This window comes from Chlamydotis macqueenii, chromosome 1 (genome assembly GCF_036417535.1).
Source record: "Chlamydotis macqueenii isolate bChlMac1 chromosome 1, bChlMac1.mat, whole genome shotgun sequence".
Taxonomy (NCBI): Eukaryota; Metazoa; Chordata; class Aves; order Otidiformes; family Otididae; genus Chlamydotis; species Chlamydotis macqueenii.
Genome location: NC_141556.1, coordinates 67,856,525 through 67,870,606, shown reverse-complemented (window position 1 = coordinate 67,870,606; position 14,082 = coordinate 67,856,525). Strand labels below are relative to the sequence as shown.

The 14,082-nt window shown below is 38.7% G+C and overlaps 1 protein-coding gene across 12 annotated transcripts in view; it reads right to left on the bottom strand.

The window, feature by feature from the left end:
- The window catches only part of WNK1 (WNK lysine deficient protein kinase 1), a 108,545-nt gene that overhangs the window by 39,098 nt on the left and 55,365 nt on the right, over positions 1-14,082 (bottom strand). For 9 of the 12 annotated variants that reach the window (XM_086755437.1, XM_086755455.1, XM_086755445.1 and 6 more), the window contains exons 5-9: positions 8,173-8,261; positions 6,540-6,759; positions 5,982-6,318; positions 4,706-4,893; positions 1,363-1,620 (exon numbers count right to left, since the gene is read on the bottom strand). In XM_086755437.1, the coding sequence (XP_086611563.1) occupies positions 1,363-1,620; positions 4,706-4,893; positions 5,982-6,318; positions 6,540-6,759; positions 8,173-8,261 (1,092 nt within the window). The remainder of the gene's footprint in view (positions 1-1,362; positions 1,621-4,705; positions 4,894-5,981; positions 6,319-6,539; positions 6,760-8,172; positions 8,262-14,082) is intronic. The other 3 variants (XM_086755524.1, XM_086755514.1, XM_086755506.1) reach the window with 1 other exon arrangement.

The following is a 14,082-nucleotide window of genomic DNA, read 5'->3' as shown; positions in this document are numbered from 1 at the left end:
AAATTTAGAACTGGATAGCAGCAACAATGCAGAGCCTCTAGTTTGCATTTAGAAGATAAAATGGCATTAAATCTTAGTATTACTCAATGCAAAAACCACAGTGCTAGTGTCCTGTCAGGAGTGTGTTCTGTATGCAGTCCAAGGAGCTAAAGAGAAATCTTTTATGAGACAAAACTGAACCGTTCCAGCCCACGGGTGAGAAAAAAAAAAAAAAGTATAATAAAACTGCAGAGCCTTTTGATCCCTTTGGTCACTTTTGATCATACCTTTTCACAGAGGGACTTAGCACTCACAGAAACAAATCTAACTCTTCCCTGGACAAAAACAAACATTCACAAGACAATGTCCATAGGTAATCCCACTCCATTTAACATACTACTTCAGAAGAGGCTCATCTTATTTAGGATCTGTAGGTAAATTTTCATTAAAGAGACTTCCACATAAGAATACCAAACAACTTCGTAATTCTGCATTTTTTCATCTCTGCCTATAGTATGCTGAGAGAATGTATTATCAACCCTAAAGGGAAAAAAATTCCAAAGTCAATAGCAGACATACTGTCTTTAAGACAGATGCCATGTATGACTTTTTCAAGTTGCTGTTCCCACATGGTTCTCTTTCTCCCCAGTACCTTTTTTCTGGAAAAGCAGCAGCAAATTTCCATATTGACCAATGCTAACAATTAGATCCTACAGGATTAGAAGTCTTCCTATGTTCTGAAAACTAGTTCCACGTACCTCAGTTACAGAAAAGTGTTTCTCAGAATTTATTTCATGTAAATCAAAGCCCCAAAATGAAAACAGACTACCTCCTGTCCTGCAAGCTACTCACATCTAATCTTCTGAGAAACATGAAACAATGGCTTCTTCCTATCAAGAAGCAGCTGAAGTGGCATTTCCTATTAAAACTTATAGAAAATCCTCAAAATAATTCATATTCTGTATTTCCAGTATCAGGACCATAGCTAGCCAAAGCTTTTAGAATAACCAGCCACAGCAAGTAAGCTTTAAAAGCTCATTGTTTTTAAGCTTTAAAAGCTCATTGTTTTGTACAGTGCCTACTTAAAAATTGGAAAATAAAAAGCTGGTCTTCTGACTTAAGGAGATAAGAACTAGTCTTCCCTTTACCTTCCGTGGTACAACTGGGCAATTCACATTTACACTACTCTAAAATACAAGAAGTTAATGGTCAGCCACTCTTTGATAATACTTACGTGTACTGCTTCCCAAAAAAGATCAACTTTCCAGCAGCACAGTATAAGGAATTGCCCCTTCATTTTCTCATTTTAAAAATGCCCAAAGCCCAGGATGTATTTAATGATAACTTATCTTACTGTGCCAGGAGGCAAATGGTAACACATACAGGACTGACACAGAGGGAGGGCAGGCTGGAGCGTCGATGCTTGTGTGGAGAGGCAGAGTGCATGGGCAGGACACTTTCCAGGGCTTTAGAAAGCTTTTCTGCAAAGGTTTCTTCAGGGACAGTCCGAAGGTAGAAAGGAGAAAGAGGTGCAGACAGCGCTGGTGGTGGGGTGCAAGGAGCACTGAGAGGGATGCAGGACATAGAGGGAAGAGCAGGAAGGTGGGGAACACAAACTGACATGCTACGACCACGTTGAGGCTAAAGGAGGAAAACAAAAGTTAAGAATTGAACACTTCAAAAAAAAAAATGAAAACCAAAACCAACAAAAACTATAATGAGGTAGAAAAGAAATGCAGACACACAACGAGAGGTCCAATACTAACTACTATGTGTGCAAGAAGAAATGAGAAATGCTGAATGAATGCCAACACACACTGGGAACAGGCTACGTACACCTCTGAGGACCCAAGTTTGCCTTAGGTTACTGAGCAGTGTGGAAAGTTCACTAGTACCCTTACAAGGAGCACGTGGAAGGCAGAACAGACAGGAGAGAGTATTTTCTCTGAGGCCATTCATGTGGCCCATACTGTGTGTACTCACAGCATCTGGTAGTCTGACAAATAAAAAACCTAAACAGAAACTGATGAGCTTTCAAACATTCCTTCTTAGCGTAGTGATGTGTGTTTATACCTAACACCTTACCAGTCTCTCTGCTTGGGCACCTCCCTGCCTGAATTAAGTGGACTAATTGTATGCAGCTGGCTCTTTGTTTACTAAACATTACTATAAAAATTTAAACATTACACATTCTACAACATGAGATGTGGAAAAAAGTTGGTTTAATGTGTGGAAAATTCAGTAAAATTAGTCTTGGACAAGCATTTTTCCAGACGCCAGGCCAATAAAAGCATCAGGATTTTGTAATCTTGCCACAATCCAAAAGGCCATAAGGTTAAAATTCAACCAAATTGGAAGAATCAGAATTAGGTTTGGGGGAAGGTTGTTCTTTTTTTTGTTATTACTTTTTTGGTGTGGTGTGCTTTGTTGTGGTTTATTTTTAAGCAAGTGGAAAGATGTTTCAAAGAGGCAGTCTTGAACTGCAAGTTTTACTTCTCTAATGGTATATTCTTCTTACAGATGTAATCAACAATTTCTTAACATAAATGAAATCAAATACAGACCTCCAGGGAAAAAAAACCTCAGGATATCCAGTGGATATCTAACTTTAAATATTCCTGATGTAAGAAGTCTTGCTAGACTGCTCAAATATTTGGGACATGCATATCTGAACTGTCAGGATTAAGTAAATACTTGACCCATAATCTTCACCTGTTCCAAGGCAGGACTAGTTATGTATGTAATTCCTGACACTAATTTACCTAAACTGGTCAGAAACATCTCCAGCAATGGAGACTGCAATACTTAACTGTCCTTGTCGGTTAGAAAAAAAAGCCTTTCCCAAACCAGTAATTCTATGCTGCAATTTAGGCTTATTATTTCTTATTCTGACAATGTTGTGGTCCGATTAGCCTCCTCCTATTTTACAGCAGCCTTTAGAGCTTTGTCGTCTTAAGCTCATCTTTCATAGGCTCAGCTTAACTATTTCAATCTTCCCACATAAACCATGTTTTCTGTATTTCTGGTGGGGTTTTTGTCGCTCTCCTCTGACTTCTCGCAATTTACCCTCAAATTCACTCAAGCAGGGTGTCCGTGAAAGACTTACCAACAGCCAAGAGCAGAACTACTTCATATAATATGATGTTTGGCTTATTTCACAACAGCATGATGTTTTTGACCATGTCCAGCTCATGGTCTAATGTAATTCTTGACAACATTTTTTGTTGTTTTCCAGAATTGCTGCCTAGTCAGTTGTTGCTCATCCTGTACTTGTGTAGCTGATTCTTCCTGTTTAAGCACGACCTTGTTCTTGTCCTGATTGAACGGCATTCTATTTCTTTCTAAGGCCATTTCTCCAGTTGTATCATTTTGACTTGTCATCCTGTCTTCCCAACAAACTGTTAGCAGTTCCTGTGGTGTTCTACCCTGCTCTGTGAACCTCTGGTACCACTGTCATCATCGAAGAACATGAGCACATTTTAGCAGTGAACTAAGCAGCTTGACTATATCTCCGTCATGTGCATGTTCTCCCATCCCCTCTCAAAAGATTATGGTCTTTCAACCTGGAAGCTAGGCATTCCAAGACAGTGAAATGGCTTCTGGTCCTATATATGCCCACACACCAAAATATGGCTTACCCAGAACAAAAGCTTATTTAAAGGGATTAAAAATTCATTTGATCAAGGACTAGCAATACCACACACTTCAGCCTAAGTGCCTTTCAAAAAGATGGAGATGCTTTGCTTGTGAGTGAAATCAGCATATTTTCCAGAAAGCTATGATGATTCTGTAGTAATGCCTACAACCACAGGTACCAAAAAAAAGTGAAAAGACTCAGTCTTAAATGTCACATCTTCTCCCTTATGGTATTACTATATTATACCATAATGTGTCTGCCTCAGGCTTAGATTTTTATTTGTGTAAAAAAAAAAAAAAACCACAAGCAACAAGGGAACCACTGAAGACAATACAACAGTAGCAGAAGTTCTACTCTAGAGTTAGAATAGATTTCTGCATACCCTTATACTCAGATCTAAAAACATACCAAGGAAAAAAACATACCAAAATAAAAAGGCAACACAAACAAACATAGTAGGAAAAGTATTTGTGCCCAGTGCAGACTTTCCAGGGGAAAGGAGTTCGCATGGCAACTGATGAGCAAATCAACACAAGCTAGAAATAAAACTGGGAACAAGGATGTGGGGTCTTTTCAGTCTGGAGTTCTCACATGCAGCATTCTATAACAGTTTAAAAAGTCTTACCTGCAGAATCTGTAATCAAAGCCTCACAGAACACGCACAGCAGTTTCATACTTTTACAGTAGCTCAAATTATTCTAATCCCTTCTTCAAATCAAACCAATGGCTTGATCCCCATCATAAACATACCACCTTCCCACATGTGATTAAATACTTAACTTTCATGAAACAGTCTTGTTCTGAGAATGTTACTTTTATCCATTAAAAAAACTTAACCCATCATTCTGCTTAAGTGTACTCAAGATTAAACAAAAGCTTTAAAGACAAATACGCCTTTGCACTTCCTCCTGCTCCCAGACTCAGTTACCTTGCAAAAACAGCTCCTTACTACACTCCCATGCAGAATCTGTATCACATGCAAAACAAAACGTATACATAAGAGTGCCTGGCAGACTTCCCTCTCACTTTTCAAGAGAAATCCAAAATAAAATAATCCCATGCGTTTGCAATACTGGAAGTTCGGCTTACCGCTGCAGGTGGCTGATATCCTCCATGCTGTTGTGGCTGCACTTGGCCAACTGAAGCTGCATATCCTGGGACTGCAGCTGTTGAGACTGACTGGTCATGCTGGGAACCATACGACACAGTCTGTTGACTGCTCACACATGATTCAGTATAAACAGATGAGCCCTGGCCGCTGTCAACTGTCCCATCAGCTGCAAAAGTTAAAGATAAAAATCTTATTTCAAGAACTGCAGTCTGAATTCACAACTTTAAAGATACTATAATCAATCAAATATTAGATTGATGTTTGTGCCATGTCACATGGACCTTATCAGCATTTTACCTCGTGGAATAATTAAGCCGGTTAAATTTTTTTCTTCCTCAATACAGTAATTCCTTAGCAATACACCTTACCCTAACCTCTGCAAAAATCAGTAATTTCAAGAGTTCTTTGGGAAGATACTTAATAGTAAACTAAGCTTCCTATAAAAGGCTAGATTAGAAATAGAAATGTAAATTTCACATTGTTATGAGTGATCTTTCAGAGGTTTAAAATTTTATTTAATCATACACAGATGTATAAAACAGGTCTGCTGTTCTGGCTGGCAGATGCACCTGATGTAGGCATAGTAGAGAACTTAAAATCCCTGTTACCTAAAGAACAGACAGTAATTTGCTTCTAACCACCATTGTAATACGGAATTTCTCATCTACCATCATTATTCAAATACTGATTAAAATGTTGAGATGGCAGAAGGGGAAAGTTAGGACTGTCAGTTCATCTTTTCATGTATAGTATGCAAAACAAATGCTTTTTTCAGAAAGCAAATTATGAGCTGAACTGCTTGTACATTAGTCTCATTTCCACCTTAATCATAAGTTAACAGAGATTCAAATAAGCGTTTCTGATGGCTCTAACTGCACTGGGGCAAGACTATACAGCCTTCTGCAGGGCCAGAATATACTGTCCCTATAGGAGGGCAGCAAAAACTATGACACATGTTCATGCTTCAGATACCTCAGTTCATTTAGCGTATCAACCTGAAACAAAGTAAAATTTATTTTTTTTTTTCTGCTAAGACACTGGACTGCGAATTGTGCAAAGACTTGGCTCAGCTAAAGCACAGGAATGCATCTTATTTTGCTGTCCTTTCTAGTAGTCTAATGTTCTTCAGCAGACAGCAATGGCAGACAGCAACATCTTAAGACATTTACTGCTATATCCACCAGAAGTTTAAGGCTAAGAGGGGGGAACTGTGTAACTGCAAGAGTTCCTAAATAAACCAACTGACACACTTACAAAGAATAGATATACTGGGTTGCTGGAACTGCAGTTGTTGGTGTTGATCAGCTTCTGGTTCTTCAGGCTCCACTTGTGTAGAAACCGATGCTGAAGTAGTGGGGACAGGAGTAGTACCAGTGACAGATAGGGGATGCTTTGACCCTGCATGGGAAGCACTCGATGGTTGCTGTTGCTCCAGCTGCTGCTTCTGACTACCTTCTTCCTGAAGCTTCTTCTCCTGTTCTTCTCGCACCAACTGACGCTGCTCTCGCTTTCGCTTAATCAAAGATACCCTGTCCTTGATAGCTTTCGCCATTGTCTTGTGATCCCCTTCACAGACATAGCCAGATTCCACCTGAAGGAGGATATATTCACAGAATTCAGACTGTCATAGACAGCCACTATTGTAGTGCTACAGTATCAGCTACCACTCTCTGACACTAACGTCTCATTCTGAAACTTCTCAAGCTGTTTTAATTAGACAGTAAGAACAGCAATGGCAGAGCCTGACAGACTACACTTCACTGTCAGAGAACGCCAGTAATTCTGATGCTTTGTACAACCACCAACACTTACCATTTCCTGTGCTACATCCTCTGGGACATCTCTCTCCAAGTCAAAGGAAAACTCAATTGCCTCATTATCTTTATATTTGCCCTTGAGTTTTTTGATGTCTTCAATTCGCAGCCAGAGTTTAATGGCAATTTTTTCTCCATCATCTTCCTCTGCCAGTTCTACTCGTACTCCTGTCTCTTCTTGGAAGAAAGCGTGATTCAAAAGGTCCTTAATAGCATATCTAGCATATTGGGAAAGAATGCAGAAAGCACACACAGTTACAAGGCTTTCATAAAATATTAAGGAATATCCTTACTTGATGGTCTCCCAAATTTATTTTCTACATTCCACACTTCTCCCATGAATTATTTGACAGCCTATCATTTAAGTTTCTGTTTAAAAGCACGACGGAGAAACAAAATGCAATACTGCTACAGATGTACCAAAAACCACAAACCATTGGTCAGTAGAAGTACCAAGAGATTTAAGCCAACTGAACAGGATATATATTAACTAAAATAATAAGAAACCTTGAATAAACAGTTTGGTTTTACTGAACATTAAGATCCAACACACAACTCTCAGTCCCCAAATCAGTACAGTAATCCAAATATGTATTTCAGCCTATTTCAAGATCTTATCAAAAGCTTAATCTAGTAAATGCAGTACTAGATAAGCACCGCATGATTTCTTTCATATTTTATACTATTTTGAGCCACTTCAACTTGCATTCTGTTTGGCACAATTAGAAGCTTTGTCCTGACAGTACAAAAAAATCCAAACAAACAACTATGTTCATTTATATGCACAGCATTAACAGTAGTAGTCTAAAAGTTAACCACCTAAACTAAATGGCAATAAATAAGTGATGCACAGCCACAAAATTATCTTAAAATGGGAAAAATATAAAATTGTTAAAACTAGGAAAAAGAACAGAAATTTAAAATACACAGCAACACTATCAGATGTAAAACTTCAAGAGTTAATAGGAAATGAATAAACAACCATTAACTGACAAAACTAGCTCTGAGCAGAATAGCAAGAGGCTAGAGGATGGTTAAAGGCTGAAGCACTCTTAAATCAGACATTAGTAAGCAACAACTACATAAAAGCAGAAAACAAAAACTCAAAAAAATAAGCCATTGGAGCAGCTATAGATTTCCTTCAATGGGTTAAATTAACTAGTTCAAGCAGAAGTCATCTTACAGAAAGTGGATGAAAACGAGCAGCAAGAATTTAAAAAAATAAAAAGAACCCTCAAAATAATCATCCATAAGATGCCAAACAAACATCAAAGCATAGGAAAAACAAAGAATTACAGAATAACAAACCAAACAATCCAAATACCTGTGAACCTGGAAGGACTGTCCTTCACTATTTTGCTGACTAGGTCAAAGATTTAATAAAAGCAATAGAATTTCTGAATAAACTGACACAGATAAGGTTACTATAGCATTTGCACTTTCCTTGACACTTAATTCTCTAAAATAATCACCAATTAAGAATCTACCAAAGAACAGAAGCTGCAGAAGTAATGCTAGCTTCCCAGTTTTCATCAGAACACAGAAGATGCCAGGAACTAACTGGATCTGGTATCATCACAGACAAGATTCAGACAACAAGTAACAACTCTATTTCAAAAGCAAGTACTTACCTTTCACCTTTGTTTTGTCGAATGCATCCCTCAATAATCTCCTTCACTTCAGGGATTGCTACTTTATCAAAGCTGGCTGGCTTGACACCCTGGAACATACAAGTAACAGAGAAAATGGAAGGCCCACTTGATTTAAGTTTTGATTGTGTTTACAGATCAACTATTTTTACTCAGTAGATAACTGGCTTGAATTCCCCACTAATGCAAATTATAGAGAAATCTGATCCAAATCTTACTGTTTATCTATTTGTTAGTAACTTTTGCAAATGTTTTTTTCCCCTGTTTCTCAGCTACACTTCCGTAACAGAAGGCTTTGGCAGTTAAATTCTCAGTTAAGACAGAGAATTGTTTAGCTACCATGAAAGTTATGCTGGTTAGAGGCAAGTACACCAACTGGACTGAGAATGAAAGGAAATGTTTCCTTTGTAACACTAATGCGCAAATACACGATTAATTTAACAGTCTTCAAAAGGATTCTGCTGCTTCCCACAACGTTTCCAACATGCCATTATATGAAATAATTTTGGCATAGATTGACTTTAAAGGAAGAAACCTTAGCCCAGAATTATATGACTGGATCATTAAAGAACTTGCCCAATGTTTGAGTATGATCAGCTACTCAAATCAGTAAAGCAAAGAGGCCATGAGATATGACCATCTGGGAATTCTGCAAAACACTGCAGGCAGAGAGCCAAACTTCATCGCTTAATCACGGCCAGAAGCTCTATTTCAGGGGCAACTGTCCACAACAGCAAAATCTGGCACTCAATTTTACTTAATTCAGCCTTTAGCTTCAAACTCTGTATTTAAGACAGCAGAATGAGAGAGGATGAAGACATCCTGTTCAAATTCTGGTAGATCTGACTCTGTCCACTGGTAAATCACAACCAAACAAAAAGTGAACACCATAGAGTCTGAAGTACAGAAATAAATCAAGTGGTAGTACAAGCATCATAATTTGTGTCCTTACCAGAAAGTACTTCTCCCAATGTCCTACAAAATACTGCTTCCCACCAAATAGGGACGTCAAGACATGACCCTGTCCCCCTTCCTCTATGGTCAGTGGGAAACAAATCTTGAAACGGAAAGGTTTGAGCCCCTGAACCAGAGCCTTCGCAACTACAGACCTTGATTTAACTGAACTGGAGACTTGATATGATAATAATGTCCATCTACATTTACATACTTTTTCCCCACCTTGGCCAGACATGGCAGTATATTGACTCATATGTTCACTACCTGAAATATTCTCTACCACACTCTTCCCAGAGAGGGCACAGTCAACATCAACTAATAGATGCAAATACAAGAATGGGAGCAGCACAAGAGTCCAGCCTTTCAGTGGCTAACAGTGCTATTTGTCACTATGTGTTATGAAGGTGTCTTATCTGGAATTTTTAAAGGAAAAAAAAAACTATAGAAAGACAGTTTTTCACTTGACAAAAATTTCCTGGAACAACTGCATTTTGCTTATCTATTTCTGTGCTCTAAAATTCACTCTAATGAAATTCTAGCAGTTAAAATTCACTCAGCTGAAGAGTATATTGTGATTAGAATAAGCCCTGAAACGCAGTCTGTCTCTGAACATTAACTTAATGCTTTTAAAAGCTTCACTGAATATTAAGACTTTTGAGATCAATGCCTTAGCCAATAAGACACTAGACCGAAGTTTGGACAGGTAAGTTTAATACTGTAACCAGGTCACATCATAAATCTTCAGCTTCCTAGCAGGACATTGCAGAGCCTTACGCTCTGTAGAGATTTATAAAACTAGTTTTAGTGTTTACTACTGGCATCAAGTACCTGTTTGCATGTGTCTCTGCTCGTATAGCAGACTACTCAGACACACCCATCTTTAGTTATGATCAAGCTTAAAATGATCCTAGGAGTTCAGGTTCATATATGTAGAAATAGATATTTCTATACATAATTATATGCTTTCCTATACACACATACATAGATTACCCATGCAATAACTATTCAAATGCTTACAGTATAGATTTGCATCTAAATTTGCCAAAGTTTAACACATCTAAGTCTCTTAAATAGCTCAAAAGCCCCAGACATAACAGCAGCCTGGACAGATGTTCGTTTACACTGTGGCAGCAGAAGGAAGATGTCAGATCTGTGTGTGAGGTTCTCATTTCAGAAAAACTAAAAGCTAAGTGAGACAACTGGTACAGCAAAATATTAACATAACGAAGCCAGAACATGAGTTTTCTTGTTAACTGCTTTGCCACATGCTCTGTTCTTCCAAAAAGCCTGAAAAGGTAAAGCTAAGAATGGATTTTGAAATCAGTGATTCAGTCTGCTATGCTGCGTTTCTCCATCCAGACAGAAATTAAATACCTGACCAAAATCTCCAGGTCCTTCCATGAGGACCATTTTACAATACCCCATTTTGTGAATTCCAAACCAAGAGTTCAGTTAAGAGATGCCCCCATCAGACTCCTCCAGCATAGCTTCTATATTCCTAAGTGCTCCTCAGAATATTAGGGAGAACCCCACATGAGGGCCTAAAACCAACAGAGGATTTTGTGTTCAAGCAGCTACCTATTCCTCAGTTTGTTCCACTTGTCCATGAGAAGGCTCGCCTAAGCCTAATCTACAGTGGTGGCCAAGCACCCCTTACACTGAAGGTCAGGTCATTTAAGTACTATCAGCTTTTTAAAATATTTTTTTTTCCTCCTCCAGCAGTAGAAGTGTCAAATCATTTTACATAACAAGACAGCGGACACTATGAATGATAAAAATCAGTCAGTGAACCTTTCTCTACCCAGAGCTGCCTATACACCTTAATCTGCCATCACAGAGAAACCAGAGGGAGGCCAGGCCCTGCAATGCACATAACCTTGATGTGTCCTTAAGAGCGCATAAGCTGTGCAGCCAAGCATATGTTCATTAGTTTCTGAACCCAAAGGCACTCAAGTACATACTCATTCAGTATTTCCTGGTTTTCACCATATTCACTGCAAGATAGTCACGTTCTTATATGCCTCTGCTGGTCCTCAAACTCCTTAGAAGAATTCTAGGACAACTCAAATCTTTTAATCTACTCGTCCCATTCCCCAGTGACAGTTTAACGAGAACTAAACATCCAAATCCCACTAGCATTTTTTTCTGAGTTTGCTAAAGAAAGAAGAGTTCTCGCAGAGAAAAAAAAAAGTGTAGATGGGTATAACAGGCACATATGAAAGTCATCCATGTTTTCTCAAGCTACTATCTAAAATAGCACGAACTGGCACTGCTGCTGAAAGCAGTCTCCCAATCTCCATCTCCCATTCCCACACTCGTGTCATTTCCTCCCTTTTGCCGGCACATGCATTTATACAGCTGCATAATGAACCATATCACTGCGTTATCAGACTTGAAACAAAGCCAGCCAAAGTAGCCTGCAGCAGTTACCAGTGAGATGAAGCTCCCCAATCTGGTTCCCTACACTGCTGCACCAGCTCTCAGGCTTACAGAAGGAAAGTGATAGTGCGATAGCTAAGAAGGGCAGAAGTGCTTCTTTTGAAAGAAGTGCCAACTTATAATAAAATCCACTGAATGCTCACGTTCTAGAGAGCGCCTCTAAAACATGCATATGTATGTACGCAGCACAAAGCACAACTGGTATAAAATTAAGTACTTATCTTACAGCCTTCATGTTAAGCATAAGAAGAGATTTCGTAGTTCACTTCTTACATGTGGTAAAGTTTGGGACTTCATCAGATTTTAATCAGGTGAAAAAAATGTGTTCCAAAATTCAATATCCACATTTATATGGTTATTTATTCTACTATAGGTAAGTCAGGTATTCTTAAAAACACTCGATTTTTGGGATAGTTTAAACACTGAAGTATATGCTATACAGGATGTCTCTTCACAATTTTTGCTTAGAAACACGTAGTATTTTGCATTAGCTAGATCACAAGATTATTAGGTCAATGGTTTAGCATCTTGTTCTAATGTAAGAGATACTAAAAATATAATTTGCTTCATAAGAGAAGGTACAATCAGTGCTGTGTAACCTCCACACCAAACCAAGATGAAGACAGAGCAACTGTTAAATACATCCACCAATCCTAAATTTAAAAAAAAAAACCACACAGATTTGGAATAACCACATAGACAGAAAATGGCAGAAGCAGTAAGTGTTCCAGCCTTATTGTTCAGGATTTTAATCTACATTTTTAAAATCAGATTTAAAAGTACAATCAAGTTTAAAAACTGAAGACCCAATCTACGCTAACATAAAGCAGTTCAGCAGATTTATCAAGAATTTTGATTAACCCCCAAAATCCTTTCCCATGGCTATACACTTATTCTATAGAGCTGAAATTCTTACCTACCTCTTTACTGCAGTCCTTGTGAGAGCAGCAGCAGCAGTGGGAATTAACAATTACAAATATGGGACAGATCTCTCTTTTTGTAAAATCCATCAGGAAAAAAAAGAGATGCACCACCAAAGAGTTAGTTGGGTGCTAGTTTCCGATGGGAATCCACCAGGCTGTGGACTTAACGCACAGCGGAAGGAAAGCAGACATAAAAGTTAGAAGGGAGCATTGTTTTCTGTTTGACACTTCTTGCACTTTTCCAAGTGCAGTACATGAGGTTGCAAAGATTTAAGCTCAATATCTGCTTTTGCCACTCAACTGTTGAACAGAAAGAATTAATACAAGCAAGAAGCAAGCGTGTCCTTTCCTGCCTGCCCAGCTAGCTGGAAGGAGGAGGAGGAAGAAGAGACAGCGCAGGGATCCTTTACTTCCTCCTTGTCCCCGCCTCCTGCTTGGCTGCTCTGCCTATTCTCCACACATTTTTTCTCCGCTCATGTTTTCTGCAGTGGTTGAAGGTTGCATGTAGGATCACCACCCAGTTCACTCCTGCTGTTGCAGAAGTACACTTTTGAACAGAGGGGAACAGGTTGGTCAGTGTGTTGTTCTGACCCAAGGTTTCAGGCACTAGTTTTGTATAGGGGGATGAAAGCAGCTGCTGTTTCTCCTCTTCTTTCCCTGGAGCTACAGAAATATACATACAGCTGACTACAATTTAATCCTAACAAAACACAAGTCAGCACTAGTATAATATCATATATTCCACCTCCCTCCTTCCTAATGATCGCATTCTTCCATAACTGGCAACATCATCTGCTTTCCTTTTACCAGGTGCTTTACGTGAGGGAATAGGGTTTGGAAGGTGATTTTCAAACAGCTAGACAAAGTTAGAAAGCCACATTCCTGCTTGTTTTATGCCACATGCACACAAATAAGCCACAGAGTTATATTTTCTAATATCTCTTGCTAGACTCCAAACCTAAACCTGAAGTTGTACCCCCCCAGTATCTAATTTCAAATAGTCACTGTAAAACTGGTTTACTAATAAAGTGAGTTGCCCACAGCTTCAAGGCTTTTGGGGTTTTTTTGGAGAGACATAAGGAGCAATGTTAAGAAAGATCACATACACTGTTTTAAGTGAAGTAAGCAAATGAATTTTGACCAACTAGTGATGATAAACTGTGATAAAATTCAAATTATCAAGATCACTTTCCACCCCAAACCAGCACACTTAGTTCCTCAAGTATACCACAATTATCCCAATGGTGGTATTATACCATATGACATCAATATTGCAAAAGCAACACTTTTTGAACCTTTACTGGGCATTTTAGAAATGCTCTCCACCAGGTGCCGTGAAACTTTAGAGGGGTCACGGGAATAGGGATCATTCAAGATCCTGCTATGTTGATTGGCCTTCCCCCCCCCCAAAAAAAAAAAAACAACCAACTGTTGATTATCATCTCCTTTTTAACAGTGCTTACTAATATCATTAATAAAGCATGCTGGTATTTTGCTTGCCACTGCTTATATTTTTTTGTTGTTGTTACAGTTGCACTCAAACTAAATAGACACTCTGCAGTCAAAGCAAATG